Below are 26,277 nucleotides of genomic sequence, written 5' to 3' on the forward strand. Positions count from 1 at the left end.
GGTTTGGAGCATCCCAAATAAATTGTGTTCGTTACCACCTCAAGGGTGTCTTAGGCTTGCAAGTTCGTTTGGCAGACACACGTGCCGTGGCGCTGTAGCTCCAAACCACAGATGCTGTGCACCGGAGGGGACCAGACTGCTGTCTCCGTGCTGCTGGCATGGCAGGGGTTTGGCGCGTGGGATCCTGTCTGCTTCAGCACATCACACTGCTCTGCTCCTCCTTCATCTCTCTGCTATGGGGATTAACCAGTTTTATCTCTTCCCCCTCCAGCCCCCCTTCCCTGTGCCTTCCTTTGTGATATTTCACAGCATTTCACAGATGGTGAAGGCATAAAACGCAGAAGTGGGTTAGGAATTCACTGAATTTTGTAGAAGATAGCTGAAGTTTCTAAAGCGGTTGGAGCAGCCGCGCTGCAGGCTGACGCCTGGGAGGCCGCTGCTTATCAGCTCTGCTCAGTTTCTTGCTGTGCCTAAATGCATGCTTTGTCTTTATCAGTCAGAGCAGAGGCAGGGGAGTGCAGGGAAGCAGCGCTGTGGGGCTCTGCATCACCTCCACAAGGCACGGGGGTTACTTTGGAGACCTGAGCTGTAACACTTGAGAGGTGCTGTGAAGAGCTGCAGCTTCCAGGAGGCAGCATCATTAACCCTGGATGTTCATTTCCTCCGTGGCAAGGATGGGTTGATTTCTGCAAAATCCACTTTGTTGGCCAGTGTTGGTTTGGAGCAATGGGAACTGTAGTCTGGGGGGGGATAGGGGGAGCTAACAGGTTGTAAGCACTGTAGTTCCCCGGTCCCTAGAGCTTCAGTTGTGCATCAGATGTCCAACTGAGCCTTCAAAACCACCACCAGTTGGGTTGCCTGCTGGTGCAGGTTGGTATTTAGCTGCTGACATCTGCTCGTGTGTGAGAGCGCAGGTGCTTCAGCTCATCCTGCCCTGCAAGGGGAGCCATGGCAAGAAGATCCCCAGATCTGCAAATAGCCTTTGGTGTCTGGTGCTTTTATCCACCGGAGCAATGGTGGAGCAGGTTTCATCCGTAACAGCGTGCACGGGTCTGCGCTTCTTTTTCAATGTAGTAATCTCATGAATGAATTCTGGGAAGAGGGAGGAACTAATCCATTGAGAAGTTGTCTGATAAACACGAAAGAGTTATGCTGGTGAAATAATGGTTTTCTTTTCTCCCCCTCTGTTTTTTTTTTCCTTTAGATTTCTTCAAATACATCGCATTCGGTTCCTTCTGATTTAACAAAACAATGTGGAGCATCAGCGTTATTTCAGCTGGCAGAGGTAGTATTAAAACACTGGTGACTAATTACCACAGGTGCAGTGGGACGGAGAAGTTAGTGATGTTGATTGCCGCAGCCTGGAAGGCGGAACAGTGCTACACTTGTAATTAGCCTATTGCTTATAGAAGCATAAATTATTGTGGCTTGGGTGCCACAAGTGAAGGTTTGCCTGAATTAACCATCAGCTTGAGGGCTTCTGAGAGGCCGTACCAGTTCCTGGTAGCAAAGGAGCTTTCCAGTTTAAACAACTTGTTCTAGGGTTTGGGATTTCGACTGGTTTTGGTGGGGGGGCTCAAGGAGCTGAGAGAGGGGGCCGGGTTAGTCTGTTCCTCAGTGAGGGTATTGCCATTACAAGTTCCTATGGAGGGTTATTAGTTGCCTTCATTGATTTTTTGCTTTTCATGCCTACTGTTTTCTGAAGTGCTCAATAACTTCCGTTGACACTCTGCTGTGATACTCTCAGCACATCCTCCTTCTGGGAGCAGTTAAAAGCCATGGCTGCCTACTGAAATATTGCATTCCCTTTGCTTCTAAGCTGCTTGTAAATTGCAAAGAACTCACAAAACAGAAGTCACTTCTTCGTAGCCACATCCCCAGCCCTCTGTTCTGTTTGCTCATGCAGAAGCAAAGGTATAAAAGAGAAAACCAAAAACCATTGGTGAGGGGGGTGTGGATTGAGTTGACAAAATACTATCAGTGTCCAGTGAGCTGCAGTTTAAAGGCTTACCTTTAGCTCCTGAAAATCACAGGCTGTTTCTACATTGCAGTGCAGTAACATGTCACAGAAGTACCTTAAGTACCAGGAACCCATCTCAGCATAGTTTGTGGGGTTCTCGTCTGCATAATCTCCTCTGCTTCCTAATAGACACTGTGCTGCCCATTCTCCACTGTTTCCAGTGCTCAGCCTAGCTTGACCTGAACCAGAGCAGGAGTTTTTACCCTTTGCAGCAGGCATTTCAGAAGCGTACTGTGTTATGCCCATACCTATATGGGTGTGAGAGATATTTTAGTTGGCAAGGGAATATTGCCTTGCCAATTTGAGACATCTAAAACCGACCTGAATATAACACACTGGTGTGGAGGGTACGTCCATACTGACCACGTGGGCCATGGGCTGAGCTGTGGGATAGGGGCACTCCTGATGTCTGGTTCAGAGCAAGCCTCTTGCATCTGGTTTTGCTCCAGGTGGCTGGTTGGTTGGCAAGAGGATCTCCCAAGTCAGAGCTTCAGGAACATGGCAGTTTGAGGACCTCTTTTATAGCCCATATTTTAATACCGCTGTTCCTCAGACAGTGTGAGGGGTTTGGTTTCCATTAATGCTATCTCCAGGAGGAGATAACCATGGCAACGACTGCTGCTTTGCAGTTCCTTGCAAAATAAAGTCTGTGACATGAGAAGATTCGGAAGGCTTTTTTGCTACCTTCCAAACTGTTTTGCACATTCAAGTAAAAGAAAATAGTCTTCATTATTGAGATTCAATTAACTTCTTTCACCCTCTCCTTCAGGGCCCTTTGGAAAATGGAGGAAAAGATTGTGTATAGTGACATTTGGGAGCTGAAGTGGGTATGGATGTGCGATTTCAAGTAGCTTGTCTTGAGAAGTGAGAAATAGCGTATTGTTCCATTCGGGGTACTCTGAAAATCTATCTGGCAGTGGGTTTCAAGGTTGTATAAAAGGCACTTGGATGATCATGGAAACACCACTGAGATAGTTGGAGTCTTTTTCCATTAGGGCAGTAGAACCCGCCAGCCTTATTCTAGCACTTAGCTGTCATTGCATCAGTTTCAGTAGGGCTTCAGCGTGTTTTTCAGTACTGTCCTTTAGCATAGTTTGCTTTCCTGAGCCTAGGATGCCAGAGAGATTCCCTGTATAATGCTCCCGATAATGTAGGTAAGTAATGTTAACAGCTGGTGTTTGTTTCATGGGACTGTGTTTAAACTCTTTCTAGATGTGCCTTGCTTCAGAAGGAGTAAAAGTGAAAGAACCTGGGAAAACAAAAGTGGAAGCACCCGAAGATGTGAGAGGGGAAGTTCCAGAGGAAATGGAAGCAGAACTGGAGAAAACGATAAAAGACTCCTGTGAAGGAAAACCAGAACAAATAGAGATGAAGAGAATGCAAAACCGGGATGAGGCGAAAGCTGAGGAATCGGAAACTGCAAAGTGCAGAGATTTTACCAGTCTCTCGATGGAGAATAGTCCTTTTGAGAGAAACAACAGCACGAAGGATCACATGTGCTGCTCTCCAGAGCTCTCACTAGCTGACATGGGTATCCTCGGGCTAAAGCCAGAAAAGATCAAGAAGAAGAAGAAAAAGAGTAAGTTGGAGCGGCACACAAATGAGAAATCCACCCCCAAGAAAGCCTGTAAAAAGAGGCAGTCCTCCGAGTCGGACATTGAGAGTGTCATGTACACGATTGAAGCCGTGGCCAAGGGGGACTGGGGGGCTGAGAGACTGGTGGAAACGCCCCGCAAAAAACCCCGTCCTGCCTCAACTGTGAAGGAAAGCACGTTGGATTCCAAATCACCAAAGAAAAAAGTGAAGTCGAAAGACAAGAAAACGTCAAAGGAGAAACCCCCGGAGACCACCAAAGAATCAAAGCCTCCCGATTTCCTTAGTATTGCAGCCAGCAAGGAAGAGCCGTGTGAGGCTTCCGATAACATTAAAGCGGAGCCACTGACCCCGACAGAGGAGGTGGTACCCCAGAGCTTACCAGAACAGGTCAAAACTGAGGACAGTGACTGTGTTAAAAAGATAGAAACCTGTGGCTCCAGGAAATCGGAGAGATCTTGCAAAGGTGCTCTTTATAAAACTCTGGTGTCAGAGGGCATGCTCACATCTCTGCGTGCCAACGTGGACAGAGGTGGGTGGCTTTGAGTGTTTCATTTACAGCAGAACCACGAAAGCCTGCCTGGAGTGGGAGGAAAGGCCAAAGGCTGTGTTTATGGTGGAGCTTGAGCAGCGTGTGATGGGAATGCTGTTTCTGGTCACCCGGGATGCTGGGGGCAGGTGGAGGGGAAGGACTCTGTGGGTCCTGCCATCTCTGCTTACCTCCCAAACTCTTAACCTCTCCTTTTTTGTCTTTCATGATCTGTGATGGAGCTTTTTGACCAAAGGCTTTGTTGGTTAATTTGTCAACCTCTGCTGATAGATCCATGCAGGACCTGTGTGGTGCGCAACCCCTAACAAATAGCTTGTTTCTATATAAACAGCTCATGTGGTTTGTGAGCATAGTGCTTGGTCCTACAAGAGGCAAATGTGTTGTGCTTTTGGTTCGGTTGGCTCGCTGTAGGTTGTCTCTGTCTGTAAGGTAATTGGAAGAGATACCCATCACAAACAGTGCTTACTAGTGGCTGGGGCCTCTGTGTGTTTCCAAACAACAGGTAATAGTCACTGGGTAGGTTTAGTAAAGAGCAAGAACTGTTTACCTTGTGGAAGGATGAATCTGAGATGATTTCTGAAAGCTTTCCGTGAGATGCCCTGAAATGTGTGTTCCTAGTTAGTAGGTGTTTAATTAGAACAGTCAGACAAGAAAAAGATGCTTGTAATTTAGGGAGGTTTATTACTGTAAATCTACTTATCTTTCTCTCCTCCTTTATACCTCAAGAGATCTGATTTCACAGGTAGTATGAAAAAGGGTGGGGAGTGGGGGAGAGAGGGAGTATGGTTGCCAATATCATCATTATCCAGTTTAAAGGAAATAGATAAATATTTTGTAACCCCTTCAAGACATTCAAGCACCATAGGTTTCAGTACTGAACGGGTACCCAAGTTCCTTATGAGCCACATTGTTCTGGCACATGTTTCTGAAGATGAGAAACAATTTTCTGCCTTCATCCCAGGAAAAAGAAGCTCAGGAAAAGGCAACTCCTCAGATCATGAAGGATGCTGGAGTGAAGAAAACTGGGCTTTTTCCCAAAGTGGGACAAGTGGGAACAAAAAGCTGAAAAGGCCTAGGCCAAAGGAAGAGTTTGTTTTTGGGTAAGTTGCAATTTAACGCTCCTCTAAGTTCTAGTTAGGTCAGCCTGGTAACCTAAGAATGAATCCTCCTCTGCAGCTGAGTGAACTGCATCCAGCACCCAAATAATCACAATTACATACAGAATTCCTGAAAACTACAAACCCTCCTGGGCTGAGTCATGCTCTACATACCTGGTACTCATATATCAAAGTAATTCCTTTGAGATCTTCCCTGCTTTACACTACTGTAAACAGATTTGAGTGACATGTGCTCACCTTAAGAAGGTGGGGGAAACAAAGGTGCAATATTTACCCACTCAAGAGATGATGAAGAAGGTTACTTACCTTTTCAGAGCACTTCAGAAGTGGTGTTTAAGCTTCTGTGTAGGTGTTCAATTGTCATAAACAGAATTAGACTAGAAAGAACACATCTCTTTGCCCGCTTGGAGAGATTGCTTATAGAGGAAGAATAAACAATGTTCTCATATCGGCAAATAATTATGATAAACTTCTCATTTTTCCATTGTAAAGAAAAGATACTTAAACCCTTCATGTGCATTAAATATATCAGAAGAATAATTAATGATTACAAATGCATTAAAATTTAGCAAGGCTACACAGAATCACTTTTCTAGTGCATTAATAGCAGTCTTCGTCAGAGTATTACAGGTTGATTTAACTACAGGCGGAGTTGGTAAATCTGCTTAGCAAATGCTTACTGCAAATTCTTGAAGACTTCCCATTATCTAAATTCAGAGGCTGAAAATGAATTACAAACGAGTAGATTTTTCACACTTCATGCTTTAAAGTCATAATGTTTCTGTTCTGCAGGCTCGTGGTGGTGGCCTTTTTAATAACTGAGTTTATGTGAATTTAGTTGCAGCTCAATTTACAGCAAAGATACTAAATTGGTTAATATCTCGAAGTCTTATCTGCTTGGAATAGTCAAGTAAAAGCGATGGAACGCTTCTTGTGTTTTTAGTGCGTTGCATAAAAGTCATGTAAATGTTTTTTGAGTTCAAATGGAACGATTGAAAACTTTTCACACCAAATGGTGTGAAAACCGAATGCCTCTCCTAGCCAAAACCCGGTGTAGTTACAAATGATTTGTTCAAAGTAGCTCAGAAAATGGGGTAAATAATTCGTTTGACAAATGCTGTTCTACCATCATTAGCTGGCTGAATGGGGAAAATACAGTCTCCATTCTTGATTAAGTTATTAATCACTATTTAGTGAACTTAGTGAAGGCAGAATCAGTGGTTTGTGGAGGAGCGTTAAGTGCTGTAGGTATCCGTTACCCCTGTTCCTTGCACTGTGTGATCTGGCGACCTGAAGAGCCATTTTTACCTCTGCCTGCTCCTCTTTAACTCTTTCTTCTCCCTTCAGCATCACCTTTCAGCCTCATTTCTTTGGTGGGAGGGAGTGTCTCACACCTTTGGAATGAATGTCTTTCTCCCCATCCTCTTACCTTGTCCATCAGCAGTTGCCCACACTTCCCTCATGGTCCTTGTCAGGTGTGCTTAGTCCATGCACAGCCCACTCCTTTGCCAAGCAGCACTCTGCCTCTGTGTATCTCCTGGCAGGGCTAGTCTGTGTGGTACAAAGGCCTCAGCTCAGCTACGTGTGTCTGACCAGGCTCATGAGATGCTCTGAACGTTCATGACGACGTGAATTTTGTTTTACTGATTGATGTTAAGATAGTGATAGCAGCACTCTGCACTGCCTCCATGTCACACCAGCTAGAAGGTACTAGCCAGGATGGCAGCTCCTCTGCTTTCAGGGTTGAACCTTCCTAATAGCCCCTTATATGCCCTTGGAAGCAGGCTGTGGGAGAAGAGCTGTGGCAGAGGATGGAATTGCGTGAGAGGTGTTAGGACACATCAGCTTTCTTGGTGGTTGTCAGGGAACATCCGCATGGAAGAGGGAGGTAGCAGTACCAAGCACCACTCATATCAGGTATCTTTGTGGTTTCAAAGCAAAACAAGCCGTGCAAACCCCGAACAAACAAACACCCAAAACCACAAACCAACCCCATCGTGCACATAGTCTGCCAAGAGCTAAGGGTCTATTTTAAGGTATGTGATGGCTTACTGAAAGAGCTAATGACTACAGAGATAAACTGAAATATCGTTCTGCCTACCAGAGCTTTCAGAATGCAGTTTGTTTGAAGTGCTCCTTCAGAAAGCAGAGAGAAATGCTGGGTTTCTTGTGACACTTCCAAGTGTACGGTGTGTAAGGGCCGTCCCTCTAACAGTCCTGACAACTTCAGTCAAGTTCAGGTTTTCCATAGCAAACAGAGTAAAGGACTAACAGCAAATGTCATCTTTCCCCTGTCATCGATGGTGCTATTTTGTAATCTGCCTAGCTGATCACACTGACTTCTATTAAAACACAGTTCCTTCCTATGCTCCTGCCTGGCTGCAGAAGTTCACTGGAACAGAGGGCTTACATAGGCCAGTGTAGTCATTACAGCCAGGAATTCCATGCCATCCTGTTTGAGTGGTTTGTTTCCACCTGGCTGTTAGGAGCAGTAGTACCCTGTCTGCGGTACCCTGGAGTTGCAGGTGGTCTAGTTACAGTCATTCAGTTTGGGCTGAAGTATGAGGAATGCTGGGTTACATGAGAGCAGGAAATGGTTGCATTTTTCATCTCGCAACAATGAAATATGAGGGGAGAAAATACAATCCCCCAGAACAAATATAAAGCTAATTCCCACCCAGAGCACCAGGGGTTAGAATATCTCCAGCTGATTGAATAGTTTGGCATTTTTTCTTCTGCTTTAAATTGTTGCTTTCATTCTCATGTCAGGACTTTTATATGAAGTTACTTTATTGGTTTGGTTATTTATTGTGGTTTTATTGTCTTTCTTCATTCCCCTCGCAGAACAGGCAAATCTCCTTTATGAGGCTGTGCAGCAATCAGAGCGAAATGTCACCAATATGACGTTGATTTATTTATTCTAATTTTAATATACGCAACTAATGTAATCAGCTTGCACTGAGTTACACAAGCAGAAGCTAGAGTGTACGTTCTCATCCCAAAGTTGGCATGATATGTACTAGTTTGATGCTTACGGTGTGTGTGCGCTTACCTCTTTCCCCTTTTTAGCTTAGCAAAGTTGGAAGAAGAATTTGAAAAGAAATTCAACAGCCTCCCTCAATACAGTCCTATTACCTTTGACAGGAAAAATTCATCTGTTCCAAGGAAAAAGAGGAAGGTTGGAAGTGGCTCCTCCGAACATCCAAAATCCAACAAAGGTAAAGTACCATGTGCAATACATTCCTAAGCAACAGCAGTGCTATGACAAGCCCAGGAATTACGCATTCTTATTTTGCTGTTATGTGTGAAAAGCAGGAAGTTGAGGAAGAAAAGTGGTAGCACTGAGGTTAGTTGGTTCTCACCTGGGTCAGTGTTCAGGCTGTAGTCATGATCTTCATACGGAGTGGAACTGGTTGGAGGCTGTGCACGAGAAATGTCTATATGAGACGTGGAAATGTCTATGTGAGACATAGAAACGTCTGTATTAGACATGGAAATGTCTGTATGAGAAACAGAGTTCTCGTAGCAAACTAATTTATCAAAAACTTAGATATTTATCAAAAAATACAATGTATCAAAAATTTAACGTATCAAATTTCTCCCCAGTGTTTATCAGAAAATTTAGCAAACTAATTTGTTAAAAAATGTGACTGTTTGTGAAGGAAGTGAATTTGACAGGTTTTCCCAGGAGAAAATGGGGGGAAAAATGGCAGATTATCAGCAGGTTACATTTTGACAGTTTTCAAAGCATGATTTTACGCCAGTTTGCATTTCACTGTAATTTTAGGCTCTTCAGATTAAAACATGAGGCCAGAGGGCTCTGAATGAAACATTTTGATCCTTTTTTGTCTTTTCTTTCTAATCAAGATTTTAACTGTCATAAGTTTGGAGCAAAAATGTTCTGACATGAGAAAGAAGGTTAGGGGATAGGACAGCCAATTCCATACCCAGCTCCATTGCTGAGGCTCTCGGAGAAACTCATGGCACATTTGGCTGTTTTATATACAAACACCCTGTGGTGCAGAGGTGGTAAAGAAGTGAGAATGCCATAGGGAAAACTACTTTTAGACTGTGGCAGAGATACTGATGTATGCATGCGGTACAGAAGCATCACAAAATGAAGGAACGACGTACCAGTAATTCTACAAGACAAAAAGGGATGCTCAAAAGAACCCTCATTATGCCCAGTTCACAATGTGGAGCTGGTTTCCTTTGCTGCTGCTGTGCTAGTTTCACTGAGGGCCAGGTTTTCACATCTAATATGGCTACGTGAGCCAGGTGACCCTGGATTAGAGCTGTGCCTTTTGAATACTTCACAAATAATCGCATTAGGGTATGCAGGGCTGAGCAGCTGTTCTTTTCTAGTGCATGCCAATTTTGGTATTGATTTTTGTATTTATATAATTAGACGTGGAGCAGGCACTTTTGCAGAATTAGACTTGTGCTGATACCAAGTGAATTCTGACTTCGGATGCCTTTCATTTTTGTATGGTATGTATTCTTCTTCAGCAAGCATGAATGAATTGCTCTGCAGCATGACAGTACAATGGTTAATTAAGCAACATCTGTTGGGAGCAAGATCTCCTCATCTACCATGTTCTGGCAGTTGAAGCTGTAGCAGCTCTTTGGATCTCTTGCTGCAGCAATTACGTGTTCAGGTGTCTGTACGTCTACAAGTCTTGCAGACCCTGTTTTTTTGGGAATGGTACGCTAAAATGGTACCTCGAGTCAGGTATCCCAGAGCCACATTCTGCTTTTGGCCAAGTTTATGCACAGGAGCTGAATTTTTATCCTTGTTGCCATCACTTGAAAAGCTTTGGAATATATTGGGCTATGTCTCAAGGGAAGGTGAGAAGCATAACTGCAGGCAGGTTCCAAGCCTGGTATAAGTACTTCTGGCACAGCCTGTTTAGGAGGCCATGAAGCATTTGCCTCTGGTTAACAACAAGGGCTCTTCCAAATCAGCCAGCTGACTTTGCACTGGAGCAGATGGTGGAAAAGTGCATGTGACTGTTTACCAGCGGAGTTGTGGGGTTGCAACAAGCAGCCCCAGGGCAGGAATGTGTGATAGTGCCGTGCTGTTTGTGTAGCGAACATCTCACGGCAGCCCGGAACTAAATCCACATGGAGCCACTGATACCTGCTCCTCATTTCAACGGATGCTGAATTCACTCAGGTTAGCTGGGCAAGCTGTCAGCTTGTGTCAGTCATTCCAGCTCCCTCAAGAGTGAAGTTCAGCTCTCAAGAGGCGGCTGAGCAGATCTCAGACATACCATTTTTCTTTAGGAAAAGAAAGGTTGCTAAGAACTAAATATTCCATGGCAATGGATCGAGTTTAATTTGGTTTCTTCTGTTAGGATGCTTCAGATTAGGATGCAAGGTATGGGTTTGAAATGAAACCAAATTACATACAAGCAAGCTTACTAGCTTAGTAGGGAAACTGTTTCACGTGGGCCAAACATTCATGAAGCTGAGTCCTCAGTTTAACTTGTGGTGTACTGACAGGCCATTTACCCTTGTCATGCTCTTGGCTTCCCTGTGAGCTGTGGCGAGTCCAAAGACAGTTGGAGAATACTGACCTCCAGAGGTGTTAAGCGTACGAGGCTTCTGCAGGTGTTGCAGGAAATGCAGATGTTCTGCAAAATGATAGAGTTTGGAATGGGTCTGGGTTTTCTGAATTTTCAGGGGTTTTACACCATCAGATTTAAAAAAATAGATAAAATAAATCGTATTCTTTCAATGTGATGAGCATGAACTGTTATGGGTCAGTGTAGTTTTATGGGTATGGGAGAGAATACATTGCCCTGCATTACTGTGTCATGTGGAGATGCTTTTGCTGCTTTGCTCTTCCTTGGGGTTGTCTCTGTCTGTAAGGTAATTGGAAGAGATACCCATCACAAATAGTGCTTACTAGTGGCTGGGGCCTCTGTGTGTTTCCAAACAACAGGTAATAGTCACTGGGTAGGTTTAGTAAAACACTCTTTAAAGTCATTCCCTGCTTTTTCTGAACAGGCATATGCAGGCTCATAAACTTCTCAGTTCTCAGACAAAGACTCGGTTTGTGCAGATCAGTGCCCACTGAAGTACATTTCCAGTTTGGAAAACAGGTTGGGATGCTGCACCCTGAAACTTCCTTAGGATGTTAGGTCAATAAAAATGAGAAGGGTTGGGTTGGGGTTTTTTCCCCCTGTCTCTACCCCTAAGCAGGGCTGTTTGCCTTAGTATGATTTATTTGGGAATAAATGGGGCCAGATCGATTTTCTGTCAAATGCCATTAACGTGTGTGTGCAGGAGGCCTGAACTAAGCCAAACAGCCAAGGCTGTCATGAAATCAGTGCCCGCTGACTCCTTCCATTGCACTTAACGTCCAGTCCTCCCTTCAGCCAGTTCTTTTCATGTAAAACCACCTGAAGAACCCTATAGCAAGAAAGCTGTTTCACATCCACATGTATAAGGGAAAACTTGAGCTTTCTTACATGAGAGACAAGTTTTTTTCCCCCCAGAGCTTTCCACATTGTGCAGATTGTGCTCCCACTGGAAATCATGGGAGCAGGATTGAGCAAGCCACAGTGCTTTGGCAAATCCTACCTCAAGCGTTTTGAGCTGGGAGTGTGCATTTACTATCATAATGTCACAAAATGGCTGCAAAATACATCTATCCTGGGTTTGTGCAGATGGCTTGCTCCGACATTTGCTGGAGCTGTGACTGGTTTCTTTTTCCCCCCCCTTCTTTCCAATGGCATATGTGCCAAAACATCCCACCGCACACAAGTCTGCAGTGAGTCACTAATGCAGTTTTGTATGCAAAAATGAGCAACAGGCATAGTCATTATTTCTGCCTTGTGCTGTGAAGAAATGCTCATTTATGCACTTCCCTAAAGCTTTCATTTGGGGAAGGCAAGGAGAGGAATGCAGAGTGGTTTGATTTGGGAGAGGGAATGTCTGGAGTTCTTTTTTTGTCTGTGGCCTCTGGGACTAGGAAAGCATCAGCTTAAAATGGATGCTTCTTTATGGCATTCCTCTCGGTCTTTAGCTTGACGAGGGGGGTTTGGCTTGGTTCAAAGCATTCAGATGCCTGGAGATGATGGCATGCTGCAATGTTCCAAAGATCATAACCTAAAAATACAGCCTTTTCCTCCTGGAAGTTGCAGAAATGCACAAGTCTGCTTGTCCTGCTTTTCTTACCATCGTGTTGAAGTGTTCTCTGTTTGATCTGGCCCTTGCACATAGGGAACTTTGTGAGAGCAGAGGGGGCATGCGCCCAGGAATGGTTCCATTATGGATGCTGGGTTCATTTTCTTGCCTGCTGCTTCCCCAGGCAGCTGCCTTTGGCTGTAGCAAGTTTTTCCCAGGAGGAAATCCCTCAGTGAGTACAATGGACAAGCCAGGAATGAGCAGGTGGTTAAATCCTGTGGCAACTGCTGAAGTGCTAGGGAAAGGAAGAGCCACAGAGTACTTCCAATAGAGAATGATGGGGAAGAAAGGACTTTGAGGATGGCTCTATAATAGCAAGTGAACTAACACTGAAAGTTTTTCTCAGCTTTTGAGCAGGAAATCACATGCAGGTCCACTGCCTAATCGCAAGCCTTTTAGGTTAGTCAGGTGTTTCAGGCACCGATATTCTCTGGATTGAATGCTGACAAGTGGCATTTGTTCGCTGCCTCCTGTCCCCATTAAACACATGTAGCTCAGCCATCCACCCTGTAAACTCCTGCGTGGGTGAGTGTGCCTAAGCTGTGGCCCAGGGGCACCTGCTAGTGAGAGCCTGAAAGGGGCTTTTAACTCTGTTCCAGCCAAAAGCAGCACGTGATGTCAGGAATGCCCCCTTTCTTACACTCACATGTCCTCTCCAGTCCAGATTACATTTTGCCTTCTCCATACTGGTTTAGTTCAGTTCATTTCTGTTAAAACCACTGGGCTTTATACCTGAATATGCTGGGCAGAGATCCTGTATTTGGCAGTTCATTGGCTTAGGCATTAATCTAAAGGCAGGATGGGATGTGGCCGTGTTTGAAGAGCCACCTATTCAGTAATTATTAGACAATTTGTATGTGAGAGGGATTGTAATCTGGCTTTTGACAGAGGACAGTGAGCATGTGCTCTAGTTCATTCTAAGTAGTTCAGGCAGGGAGCATGGATGAAATGCTCATGGAGTCAGAAGTTACATTCTTAGGTCCCACTATGACATGGTGACCTATTTAGCTCTTAGCCTACGGTGTGTGCCTTCAAGTAGGAGACCCTACTACATCTGTGACATGTAGGAGACCCCGCACGTCACAGTTACAAGCTTATGACTAGGTGCCTTGGATGGTATTCAGATGAAAGGCACGTGTTCCCTTCTTTATGATGATGCTTGTCATCTCTGTGTGAGTTTTTCATCTGTTACTCTGCTTAGAGTACTTGCTGACACTGGCTGACAGTCTGTGATACTGATTGAAATGGTCTGTGGGGTGCAGGTTGAGCTGTAGAAATGGAGACTTCTGTGATGCTGTGCAACACGTTGCTTATTCCAGGCACCTGCAAAAGTCACTAGTTTGCTAGTTAAATACATGGCATAAGAATCATGTAGTTAACAGGTCCACAGGCAGACACATGTGTGGGAAGACTTGTCTGTGATGTCAGCGAAGTGTTTGACCTTAGTCTTCAGGAAAGCTCAGGCGTTTTTTCCCTTAGGGTTTCCATCAACCTGCCTGAGCTGTTTCATTCCTTGGATTGCATTTTCATTTCCCTGGCACTAGACTGCTTATCCAGCTCTGCCGTACTCGGGAAGCTCTTGTAAAGTGTGCAGAATGACCCTTGTATCAGTGTGAGTGAATATAGCCTCTTCTCTTGAGCTGTCTGATATTTTCTGTGCAAGTTCTAGTAAAGCTATTGAGATTCAAGCTGATGGTGCCTGAGATGGTGTCCTCTTGGACTTTATTTGGTTTGTTGTCAGTGATGGCCAACTGCAGATGCATGGTGTGGACTTACATTGATCGCAGTGTCTCAGCAGTACAATGTGTGTGTCCAGTTCCTCTTAAGGATGAGGAGTGGAGGAGGCTGGTATTTGTGGTGGGTAGAATCCTGTTCCAAGTCAGCTGCAGATGGGAAGGACACCCTCTGTTGTCACCTGCAGTGCATCTTATTTCTGTTTTGGGCTGGTCTGTTCTGAGCTAGCCTGAAGGCTTGCTTGCCTGCTCTGCCTTTGGAAATAAGGTTTTGAAGTGTGGTTTTTGAAAAGTAACTCCATAAAAACGGCTTTGCAGTGTAGGGATTATGCATCTGTTACACCTTTGGTCTGTGTTGCTGTTGTATCGCTGTTTATCCCATTAGGGAGACAAATGATAGCTTCTTGATGATCTCTGCTAATGACACACTTTGTGGTCTGATGTCACATAAGACGGCTTCTAACTACTGCTAGTAAAGACTCTGCTATCAAAGCAGGAGTGATACCATGAGCTGGGCATAACCTCTCCTTCCTCCTCTGGGAGCTTTTACTTCTGCACTTAGTCTAAACTCGTTTCTAGTCACCAAAAAGGCAAAGGTAACTCTTGCATCCTGTGGTGGGTTGGTCCTGGCTGAGAGGTAAGTCCCCATCGTGTCGTTTGCTCACCCTCCCACAGTGGCACGGGGGAGAGAATTGGAAGGGCAAAGCAAGAAAAAACCCCTCATGGGTCAAGGTAAAGAGAGTTTCATAAGTGCAGGGAGGAGCAGGGGAAACGAGTGATGCAAAAGCCAGCACTCACCACCAACAAACTGATGCACAGCCATGGCTGCTTTGGAGTAAACTCTCCCCAGTTCTATTGCTGAGCAGGACATTATATGGTATGAGCCACCTCTTGGTCAGTGTGAGTCAGCTGTCCCAACTGTGTCCCTTCCCAGCCTCTCGCACACTCTCAGCCTTGTCGCTGGCATGGGATGCTTGATGCTCTGCAGACACAGTGCAGCAGTGACTGAAACATTGGTGTGCTACCAGCACTGTTCTAGTCACTGGTCTGAAACACGGCACCATCCAGGCTGCTATGAGCAAAGTTTACTCCTTTCCAGCCAAACCCAGTACGTGTCTCAACCCCCTTGTTACACTGTATGGCTAAGCTTTCCTAAGGTCATCGTTCTCCAAAATGCTTTCTGTGCACTAAAGCACTGGGAGCTCATGGGTTGAGGTACAGCCTTGCTGAAAGCCTCCAGAGCCTGTTCTGGAAAGGGCTCAGGTTTTGTGCTTCCCCCCAAAGTGGCATCTTATATAGCAGAATATAAGTATAATCCTTACTGTGACTGTTGCGCTCTCTTTAACGCAGCTAATTAAAAGTGTCATTAATGTTGTCTGTAGGTTCATGCCAGGCTAAGAAAAAGAACGTTTTCTACAAAATTGTCAGCAAATGTAAGCACAGAAGGAAGCTTAATGTTCCGGACACAGGTACTGGTGCACTGCTTAGATAAGGTTTTGGGCCACCGTTTCTCTCAGTTCAGTCTCGGGGAGATGCTTCCAGACGGAGAGGCTACTCAGCTCTCTTCAGTGTTTGATTGCTTTGGTCCCTTATTTCCCTGTGTGCTTTGACACCTTTACCTCCTGGCTCCAGTTGCTCATACTACGTTATGCCAGTATGATGCTTTTCAGGTTTTACTTGGCATCTCCCCAGATTACAGTGTCCCTGCTCCAGGTGCCATGCAGCAGAGCTGACAAAGCAAGGGGAATACTACAGTTGGCCCTCGGCTCTTTATGTCCCACACCTTGTAGTTCCTTAGTCCCTTGGTTGCTCTTGTCTCCACCCCTTCTGTATCAGAGACCATATTAGTTATTCCTTTGCCAGAGTATTTATCCATGTCCCTGTTTCCTTTCCCTGTGATCTGCTTTCTAGAACCTTGCAGACTGCAACTGGTCAGAATGTAAGAGCTTGTTTCTGCACCAGACCTCAGAAATACGAACCTAAACCTAGAAGTTCTTATTGAAGAAGTCTTAACCAGCTTTCCATGTAAGATAACAGGTAGAAGGTAACTTTGGCAGGTTTTTATGTCCTGGGCTTGCTCTGCCCACTCTCCTGCTGGAAAGTCTTTTCCATATTAGAGTATCATAGTGCTGCATACCTATGCACTCCCAGCTCTGAAGGACATTTCCAAGTGTGCAGTGTGGACAGGATTGCAGCTGAGCCTGCTTCCCTGGGCCCTTTCCTGGGTTTTTAACCTTATGGTGCCCAGGCTGTCCCTTAGCCTTCCAAGTGGAGTTCTCTCCTTGTTATCCCTGTGGTGTGGAAGAGCCTCTCTGGTTCTTCTGCTCATTTAGGTAGCTCCATGAATTCCTTCCCTTTTTTCTTTCTCCCCACCCATCCATATCTGTCTCTAAGATAATGAAATTATTATCCCCGTCTCCAGCTCCCCCAGCCACCTTTGTGCTCAGTGTCTTTCCATAAGGCTTGGCCATGTCACTTCCTCTCCTTTCCCCATGCTGTGTTTTCTGTCCTCTGTGGTGCACTTGCACTGTTTCCCCCCATAGGCTCTGCCAGCTCTGCTGCATTCAGTGGTGCAAATACTTTGAACTCACTTGCTCTGTTTGGTTGTATTTGTACAACAAGCACGTTATGGGAGTCACTTATGAGAAGTAATTGTCTCGTTTCCATGCTGATGTGAGAAAGGCATCATACATTAACATAGCTTTTATTGGGTGCCATTCATATTTTTTTGTTCCTGAATTATTAACAGATCATATAGGCAAATTAGTAAGAAAAAATGGGTGTTTAAATTCTCCTGTGGGAAAAGGGACAGAAAGTGTTTAATACATGATAGAGTAAAACATACGAATACTTTAAACTGTGCAGGTATAAAATGTGGCCAAACAAAATGTCAGAACCTCCACTGGATTAAAAGAAACCAGCCTGTTTTGATAGCAAGTGAAGTGTGTATTGCGATCGAAGATTCAAGTCTGGCAAGTGCTGAGTACCCTGGCCTCATTCCAGCACGACACAGAAGCATGTCCTTGGAAGTTAAGCAAGTGAATAATGTCATCATGTCCAAACATTAAAGTTGTGCCTGCGTTTGCTGGAGTGGGGCCAGTTTGCCAGGTTCCTCCCAAAGACTGAGGCACAGACACGAGGAACTTCCCAGACTTAACACAGCTCACATAGAAATCATCAAAGGAAAAACAATGGATGAGATATATATATAGGTATAGATATATAGATATGTATTGTTGGGGAGCTGCATTTCCTCTGAGATACGGAAGGGAAAGAATCTGGGGTCTTGCCTACTCTGGAGTGACACTAAAAGCAAAGCATTGATCAGCAAACACAGTGTGAGTATGGTGGTGTACAGCCTCTCCATCATGTGCTGCCTGTGTAACTTCATCCTTTCATGAGTTCCTGGGCAGCAAGGCCCTAAACTCTGACACTGCTGTCCCGTATTCTGCAGTGTTCAAGCTGGGAACCCAGCATCTTCATTTCAGTTTGAATACACAAGGATTTAGTGAATCAAACACTAAATGAAAATGTCAGCTCCTTTCCGTGATGAGTCACAAGTCAGAGTGTGTGGGTTTGGTTTTTATGGAGTTAATTTTGCTGAAGGAAGGAGCTTGTTGAATTGCCTTATAACTGGAGGTACTTGGAAAGGTTGCTGTCAGCAGAGGTCATGCTGGAGTTGTGTTTTGTCATCTTGAAGTATGTGTGCCTGTGTGCCTCTGTTTTGAAGGATGAAAAGTGCAGTAAAGGCAGGTTTCGATGTGACTGGATCGTGCTGTCTGGGTCTGTCTCTGGTTTTGGGTATCTGAGTGAATTTTGACTCCGTGTGACCACATTGTACACAGTATGGCCAGTGCAAATCACCGTATTATGAGTTTGCAGGTGCTTATAGACACAGATACAGCCAAGGAAAATACCACATTCCCTGCTCCTAGCAGAGAGCACACAATAATGCAACTGAATACGTTAAAGAGAGGGTGTCACTGCCTTAGGAAGGCTGACAGGAGCACGGCACAGCTGGACCTGTCCCTCTTTGGGGAGGTTGAATGCCACTTAGCTGAGAGATTTATTTTCTGCTGCACTGTCAGGGCTTTCTGGTGGGAAGCAATGCATTAAACACCCAGGGGTATGTCACAGCTGCTGACTCCTTGCAGCTACGTTTAGTGAGCTGTCGTGAGGGCTCTTGCATGGTTTGTGCAACAGCCAGGTACAACACTGGCCTTTGCACCAGAAGGGGAGAAGAGGAGCCGAATGTATACACCAGTCTCAACACTAGCTGATGTGTGAAGGACCCCCATCCCAGTTAGCTGGGAGAGCTAACTGCCTGCTCCTCATCCTGCATCAGCTCTCCCACATGCACATCAGTCCGTGCAGCCTTAGCACATATGTTTGAGGAAGAGCAGAAGGTGCAGAAAAGCAGCAGAGTGACCTTTTTGTTTATGCTTCTGTTCTTCCCTGCTGAGAAAGCCCTGTTGTGCGGGGCCAGGAGCCCAGAGGGATCCAGCAGCTCTGTGCCACTGTGCCTTTGGCATCCCTCCAGGCTGGAAGAGGGCTTGGTCAGCACAGGCTCACGCAGCAGAGCTTTCCATGCAGGCAGCCGTTCCATACACCTGGCTTAACCATCTGCTCCACTGCCAGCTGGTGTCTCTCTGCTTGTTTAGTCCCCAGCCCTGGCTGCAGCTCTGTGTGCTGCCTGACCCCACAAGTGGTACAGAGCAACCTCTTCTTGTCAGAAGAGCTGGAATTCCCACCGGGATGTAGGTCAGTGGGCTTGGCATCACTTCCTTAGTGAAGTGGTTCCCCAGGCACTGGTGGCTTGAAGGCTTGCTCTGCCTTGCCAGGCTTCCCCTTTATAACTTCATGAAGACCATTAAAGCATTACAGCCCACCTTTCCTTCTTGATACTACTAGAGCATTCATTCTCCATTAAAATGGGTTAAACATCTGCAGTTGGTTCCAGTAATGAATCATTAAAGAAACACTTTTAAATCTGCTTGTGTCTTGCTGGGGTTCAGTCTGAAAAGCGTGTGTGTGCTGAGTTTGTCCAATTGTCTTCATTTATCTTGATCACAAATATGGGGGTCAATAGGACTACGTGTACTCTACATGCCTGCAGAATAGGGTAAACTGTCCATGCTGACTTTTAACAAATCTAGCTCAGGAAACCGTCTGGTATGGAGTTGTGGATGCTTTTGTCACTGTGGTGTAGTCGTGCCAAAAGGCCCACATCTTCATATCATGTGCTCAGCTCTGCTTGCAAAAATAGCCCTGTAGTTCTGCATGTGCTACTGTCATGCGGCAGGCTAACCACATAAATACCTGTCTGCAGGACTGCACAGTAGCTGCAGAACCTCAATTTCCTTCCTAGACAGCCTTCCCCTGAAAATGAGCTGAGGTCTCCAGGGAGCAGCTCTTGAACACAGGACTGCGTGGAAGCAGGAGGGATGTGAAATGGATTAAAGAAATGACTGAATTAAAATGCAGGGAATTAAACTTGATTGGCGCTGTCCTTTCTGCACAGCGGAACCAAGTCCTGGTATGAAGCATCCATATGGCTATCCTTTTTGTAGCAGTGGGGTGCTTTTCCTCTTGAAGGAGGTGCAGGAGGACCCCTGTTAGCACCTAGCTTAGCTTAAATGGTTGTTGGAGCGTGGACTCCTTTCTCCTCTTGCATTCAGTGCAAAGGGTCATGTGAGTGATTTCCTCCAAGGCAGGTTTTATGTCTGCTTGAATAATGATCTGTGAAGAAGTCAGTTAAGTGGTTTCTTATCCCAACATGCACTAAGACTGCTTGAGCAGGAAGAAGAAGCCCTTCCCTTCAACACCCACCCCCACCGAAAAACCAGAATCCTTCATTGTTCATCTTTAGTCCTTTCACTACTGTATGGCAGCAAAGTGATGGTGAAGTGATAAAGAGCTTACTTGAGAGCTAGAGGAGAAAAAAAGTCTCATTTCAAGGGTTGAAAAAGCTTGTAACGTGGAGAGGGAATATGCTTGCTGCATCCTGGGTTTGTCAGCCACCTTCTGCTGTTAGTCAGACACGCTGACATCATGTATGCCACCTTATGTCTTTAATAACAATGGCCTCTTTGCCTTTCAAGGTTGTTTCTTCTCTTTTCATTTCTTCAGCTTTTTGAGTAAGAGAAAGCAAACACATGTAAAAGGGAAGTATCTCTTGCATTGACCAATCCAGTTAATTTGTAGTGATGTGACATGGCTTGTAATATGCAGCACATCTGATTAAAACCATCCCAAATCAGGTTTCTTCTTCTTGTATGTTGATTTCAGTTATGTCTTAAAATCTTTTTATTAAATGTAAAAAAAAGTGTGAGTTCTATTGCTAAGATGAAAGCCATTATAAACTCAATCAAACCCGAATTAAGCAGCACTGTCAAAGCAGTGTCTAATTAGAGCAGATCCCCAAATCAGAATTAACAAATAGTGTTGGGCTACAACCGCACCATTGCATTAACACATAATCAACACTTATGAATTCCCAAACAAGAAATCTATAGAGAAAGCAGTCCATTTAATTATACATTCCAATTAAGATTTTGGTCTCAGTGCAATAAGCTTATCTGATCATCTCACTATTAACCCAGTTGAGTTATGTGAAAGTCACATTTGCAGTCATCCACGCTTCTGCTTAATTGGGCTGTTAAAGGGCAGATCTTTCCTTGTGATTTCTCTTCCTCTCTTTACAAGAAGCAAGTTCTACAGCATAGCTGTGCCCTGGAAAGGTTTGCAACTCCAGCTGAAGTCTGAGAAAAGCTAATTTAAGCTGAGTGCTTCTTTTTTTTTACTCCAAAATAAAGAGCATGCACAAGTTCAAAACCGTTTTACAGGAGAAGATACAAAGGTGAAGCGAGAACTTAAATGAATTAAGGTCTGGAACACTTCCAAATCTTCTTACACATATGTCCTAGACCTGATTGTATTCCTATGCCATAAAACATTAAAAGGTCCCTTCCTACTTCAAATAGCAAAGGGTAACAGCTAAGATCAAGTGTGTTACAGCTATTTGCTTCGTCCAGTCCACATCTTCCCACAGTTAACAAGCTAGCAAAAGCTAGAGGTTGTGCTAGCCTTATCTTTGAATAGGAAGCTCATTAAAACAAATAGGAAGCTCTACAAAACAAACCACAAATAAGCAGTAAAATACACACAGAAAGAAATGAAAGAGGGCAGAGTCCCTGCAGACTGCTTGGCTGCTGTGCACAGCTTGTGGGGCTGGGTGTCCCTGAGTCTCAGTGTAGGAGGTTGGTCTTGTTCAGTGCTCAGCCTTTCTGAAAGGGCAGCTGTTTGCACTCAGGCTTGAGGTTTGTGCATGTGATTTTTGCTGGTCCTGCCACCCAGAACGTGAACAAACAGGTCTTAAGCACATCTTTAAAACAGGAAGGACAACTGGGAGACATTGTGGGGAAGAGAAAGCTAACTGCAGACACAATGACAGCTGTGAAATAGATAAAGAACTGCTGCAAAGAGGTGGTGATGGGTGGTAAAGAAAATGAGGAGCTGAAAATGCAGCAGGGAAGATGAGGTGCAGGCATTAGGAAAGACTGTAAGCATTCAGGATGGCAGTGCCCTGGGAAGAAGTACCACAAGGACGGTGCAGGTGCCATGAGTGCTTCCAGTTTCACAACAGGTTAGACCGGCATCTGTAAGAAATTACCTGGGCATTCCATTTGCTATGGTTTTTTCCTAATCCTGGTTTATGGTGATCACAGATGGGGTAGGCCTTATAAGACTTCTGTTACAGGAGGAAAAAGGTTGAATTTATGGACTAGTGATACCCTGTGCTGTCAAGCAGTATGGCTCCTTAAGTCAGTGGAGATTGCAAGCGATTGATGACTATGCACTGATCTCAGGCTTTGAAAGCTTAAATAGGATTTGCAATGACCGATTTCGTCACGAACAAGATTAAAGTGACTGTTTGGTCAGGTGACAGTTTGTGATCGTGTTCCAGTTCAGGGCAGAAGGCTACTTAAAAACGCCAACGCTGGTAGCGCTGAGACAGATTCCTTCCTTGTTCTCTGGCTTCATGTAGGCAGTGTTTCCATTGCAAGTGTTTTATCCTATGCTGACTTCCCTTCTGTTTTTTAGCATTCTTGCCCTCAGCTGTGATCCAATTCTTGCATTTGGGGCCTTTTGGGTGCTTTTTAAGGTTTGCTGTTCTGTAAAAGGCAGTATTTCCCTCTGCATAGAGGCAGCGATGTAGAGTGACTGCAGAGGGAAAAATAGGGGTTAGTCAGGAATCCCTGAATCCTGCTTGTGAGTGTGTCTGTGAGCTCAGATAAGGTTATGTGACGACTGTTATTGTTCCTTAAATACATTTTGTCTCCTAGCTACTCACTGGCATCTTCTGTTGTAGAGTGTTTTATACAGGCTGATCCCCTGCTCCCACTGAAGTGCTACTGCCCATCTCACAGTTTGCTTTGCAAATAGGAGAAGCTTGAACCTTCTGGGATAGCTTCTAAGAGCAAACATCTGCACCATTTGGATCGTATCATGTCGTGGGTTATGCCCTGAGTACATGTGAGGGAAGGCTTTATGCTGATAGGTGCAGAATGGTAAATGAGCGCAAGAAGTAGCTGAATTATTCTATGTGTAACACTGCATTTTTGTCCCCTTTCAGCCATACTTTCAGAAGACAGAATTTCCAGTGAGTCTGCCTGGAAGAATAAAATATCTATATCTGCCCTAAACACTCCAGAGCCCACAATGATGCATGAGCCTTTAGTTGGCAGCCAGAAAAGGAAAGCAAGGAAAACTAAGATCACGCATCTCGTCCGAACAGCAGATGGTCAAGTGTCACCAGCAGCAGGGACACTGGGTAAGGAAACTGGAGCTTAAATTTTGTTAAAACTGAATGGTTGGAGAGGGTTTGGGAACGCAAGCAATGTATCAGGGGAGTATTTTTCAGATAGTTTTCATACCTGCTTAGAAAGGTCCCTCTTTAAAATGCAAGCATCAACCAATCGAGAAATCAGTCCATGATTGCCAGATTGTGCTGTTTGAATGCCCAGATCTGTCTCCTCTTCCTGAGTGTTTCTCTTCAAGAACTGGGAGCTGATACAGTGGAAATGAAAATGGAAAATGGTTGCCTTTCATCATATGTTTCCAGTCCAGCAAAGCAATTACACTGCACCTAGTTATAGGATGTAAAAAATGGAACTCCATAATATGACAGTCAATAACACAGTCCTTTCAGGAGCTCTCTGCAGTTAAGATAATCTTTCAGGACTTGTGTATCTGAAATGTACAGAAAAGCTCTCTGGCCTGACCTAAATAATCAAACTCAGTCAAATGCAACATCAGTAAACTGCTTTATAAACCTTAGTACCGTGCTTCTGCCAGTAGCTTGGGTCAGAAAGCACTGCAGCATGAATCAGATTGCACTTGCAAAATCAAAGTCCTGAAAGTAAAGATGCTGTTAACACAGGACTAGTCAGTGTATTGATGGGCTGCTGTGAATACAAGGGTTGGATTTGCAAGCTTAACTTTCTTGTATTGCAGAGGAGAAGCTGAAAGAGCTGCCACAAAATACTCTTCAGAAGACACAAAGTGCAGAAACAGATTGCAACAGCGAATGCTCCAGAAATGCAGACACAGAAGAAAATCATAGTATTACATCAGATATGCCAGCAGTGTCTGCGTTTTTTAGCTTAGCTGCTCTGGCAGAAGTAGCAGCCATGGAAAACGTACACAGGTATGGTGTTCTTTTCCCCTTGTTGTTTAAGTGAGTAGTGTGCAGCTGCCAGCTTGTTCAGAAAACACGTGAATTGCAGGCTGTTTAATTTGGCCTGTGTTTCCTCTTCCACAGCTTGCTTTGAGTGTCTGTTTTACACCACGTGCTTGCTAGTGTTCAGTCTTCACCTAAATGACAATGTAATCTATTTCAGTGCTCAGTAAGATGGTGCTCTTTGGTAAGCTTACCTACCAGTTTTTGTGTAGGAACAGGTGCACACGTTCCTTGAGACCCTAATGATGGAGTGTTTAATTATCAGATGGCATTTGTCAGATAATAGCAAATTTAAATAGCTGTTGCATGCTAATTGTAGTTTTCAGTGGCCTGAAACCATGGAGAGAATGCCACATAACTTCAGCTGAAGTTTTTATACTGAGCATGGCTGAAGGAACCTGACTTGTTCTTTTCCCTCTTGTGCTTTGCTGCGTAGGAAGCAAAGCATCTGCAGAATGACACGGGGCAGAACAGCACTGGGTGGGGGAAGGCCACGTTAGCTTGGGTTGGTCATCTCAGTTACTGAGTAGACCATCCACACAGATTAGGTGGAGAATGTACAGGTTACTTAGGGCTGTTGGATCAGATCCTGCATGCTAGACCTGTGATGGAGGGAAACCAATGACAGCAAGTCCTCCTTGGCTCTTAATTCTCCAACGTTGTTCTTTTATGCTGCAGCTTACTGGAGATGAAACCCCATCCTTTCCTTCAGCGGAAAGTCAGTGAGGAAGTGCTGGGCCAGTTTGAAACTGCCACAGCCTCTGCAAATGGCATTTGGCAGATTGCTGCTGCCTATAAAACTCCACAAGGCAGCAGCTGATGAAACGTGTTTACTGTGGCCCCAATGCCCTACGCAGTCCTGTGTGTCCAGGCTGCACATCAAACACAGAAAGGTTTTTTAAGTCCAGGGCCCTACGAGAGACAAAGCCATCTGAACCCAGCCTGCGAGCTCTTCTCTGCAGAGGCTGTTGTCTTGCTTAAGCAGCACTGGTTTGGGTGAGAAGTGTTTTCACACACTGCAGTCAGCCTGGCCTTTCCTCCCAGCGTTGCAAACCACGCGTCTTCTACCAAGGCAGCCAAAGTCTGAACCCGTTTCTGTCTTTTTCTGTGGTCAGAAGTGACAAAGGGAGACTTGGGGGCGTGCTGTGCCAAGCTCTGCTCTTACTCACACCCTTGTGGTTTCATTGATTTCCATTAACACTGACCAGAGTTGCACAAGAGCAGCAGGATTAGCCTCGCTGTGGTTTTTCCCTCTGTGTTCCTTTAGGAGTTCTTGTCCTCCTCTTGTTCCTCTTGAAGCGAGCCAGTGTTTTACGTAGCCTTCTGTTGGGTCTTTCTTTCTTACTCCCACCTTTTGTCATCTCATCATGCAGCTATGAGTAAGGTAGCACCTTCCTTGAGGCCTGAAAACATCAAAAGGGCAGATGTCCAGCGACTGTTTGCAAACTCCAGCTTGTCATCACCCTGGATGACAACGGCAGAGGATTCTTTCCAGTAGTAACTTAGCCATGTCTCTTGCAGACTTGGCAAATGGAAGCCAAAACAGAAACCTGACTCTGATGGGCTGGATGCTTCTCTGTTCTCTATTCTGTCGACTGTTTGCTATCTTTCGCAGCTCACCTCTTTGTTTGCAAATAGCTGGAAATGAGAACGTTGGCATTAGAGGTTAACCTGATGGTTAGAGGTTTAGAGGTTTGCTTCCTGTTATTTCTTCAGTGTCTAATTTTAACTCTTAAGAATTTCACAGTCTTGAGCCGTGGAAGCCAAACTCCTTTATAGCTGTAATGGGATCTTGTCTGGAAGTGGCAGCATGGTTTTCATTCGAAGGCTTCTGTTTAGCTTTGTTTACCTTGAGCATGCCCCAGTTAAGCGCTGGGAGCCTGAGCTGTGTTTTATGCCAAGGCCACTTCACAGCACTCTGGCTGGGCAGAGCACATCGGTACCTCTGTTTCTGTTTGTGCCAGAGTCAGGTAGAGTGGCCTTTGTGTAAACAAGAAGTGGGCCCTGGATTTTTATTGCTGCTAATGACACATCCTATAACAAAAATAGGACTGGACTTGTGAGGTTAGATAACAGGCGGTGACGTGCTTTGTGTGTGTATTTTAAGAGGCAAGCTGCAAAGGAGCTCTCCCAAGTCCATCTGCTACAACGATGGATGTTGGATTTCCAGCACGTAAATCTGGCTATTTTTATGATAGCCTATGGTGGGGGATCATTTGTAAATTAACATTGCTGTAGTAATGGAAGAGATGTTGTGCTGGGCTGATGAAGTGTTAAGTCATGAAACTTGGAGCAATCCCAGCGTGGAGCTCTGCTGATTAATATGT

General features: G+C 44.9%; 1 protein-coding gene across 17 annotated transcripts in view; it reads left to right on the forward strand.

The window, feature by feature from the left end:
* The window catches only part of BBX (BBX high mobility group box domain containing), a 135,153-nt gene that overhangs the window by 107,606 nt on the left and 1,270 nt on the right, over nucleotides 1-26,277 (forward strand). For 13 of the 17 annotated variants that reach the window (XM_057397315.1, XM_057397314.1, XM_057397319.1 and 10 more), the window contains 7 exons: nucleotides 1,205-1,285; nucleotides 3,233-4,145; nucleotides 5,125-5,263; nucleotides 8,351-8,499; nucleotides 15,591-15,677; nucleotides 22,844-23,041; nucleotides 23,725-23,917. In XM_057397315.1, the coding sequence (XP_057253298.1) occupies nucleotides 1,205-1,285; nucleotides 3,233-4,145; nucleotides 5,125-5,263; nucleotides 8,351-8,499; nucleotides 15,591-15,677; nucleotides 22,844-23,041; nucleotides 23,725-23,917 (1,760 nt within the window). The remainder of the gene's footprint in view (nucleotides 1-1,204; nucleotides 1,286-3,232; nucleotides 4,146-5,124; nucleotides 5,264-8,350; nucleotides 8,500-15,590; nucleotides 15,678-22,843; nucleotides 23,042-23,724; nucleotides 23,918-26,277) is intronic. The other 4 variants (XM_057397307.1, XM_057397308.1, XM_057397309.1 and 1 more) reach the window with 4 other exon arrangements.

The sequence above is a fragment of the Pezoporus wallicus genome, unplaced genomic scaffold (assembly GCF_028554395.1).
Source record: "Pezoporus wallicus isolate ANWC-B61680 ecotype Strahan unplaced genomic scaffold, APGP_CSIRO_Pwel_v1 contig_8721, whole genome shotgun sequence".
Lineage (NCBI taxonomy): Eukaryota > Metazoa > Chordata > Aves > Psittaciformes > Psittacidae > Pezoporus > Pezoporus wallicus.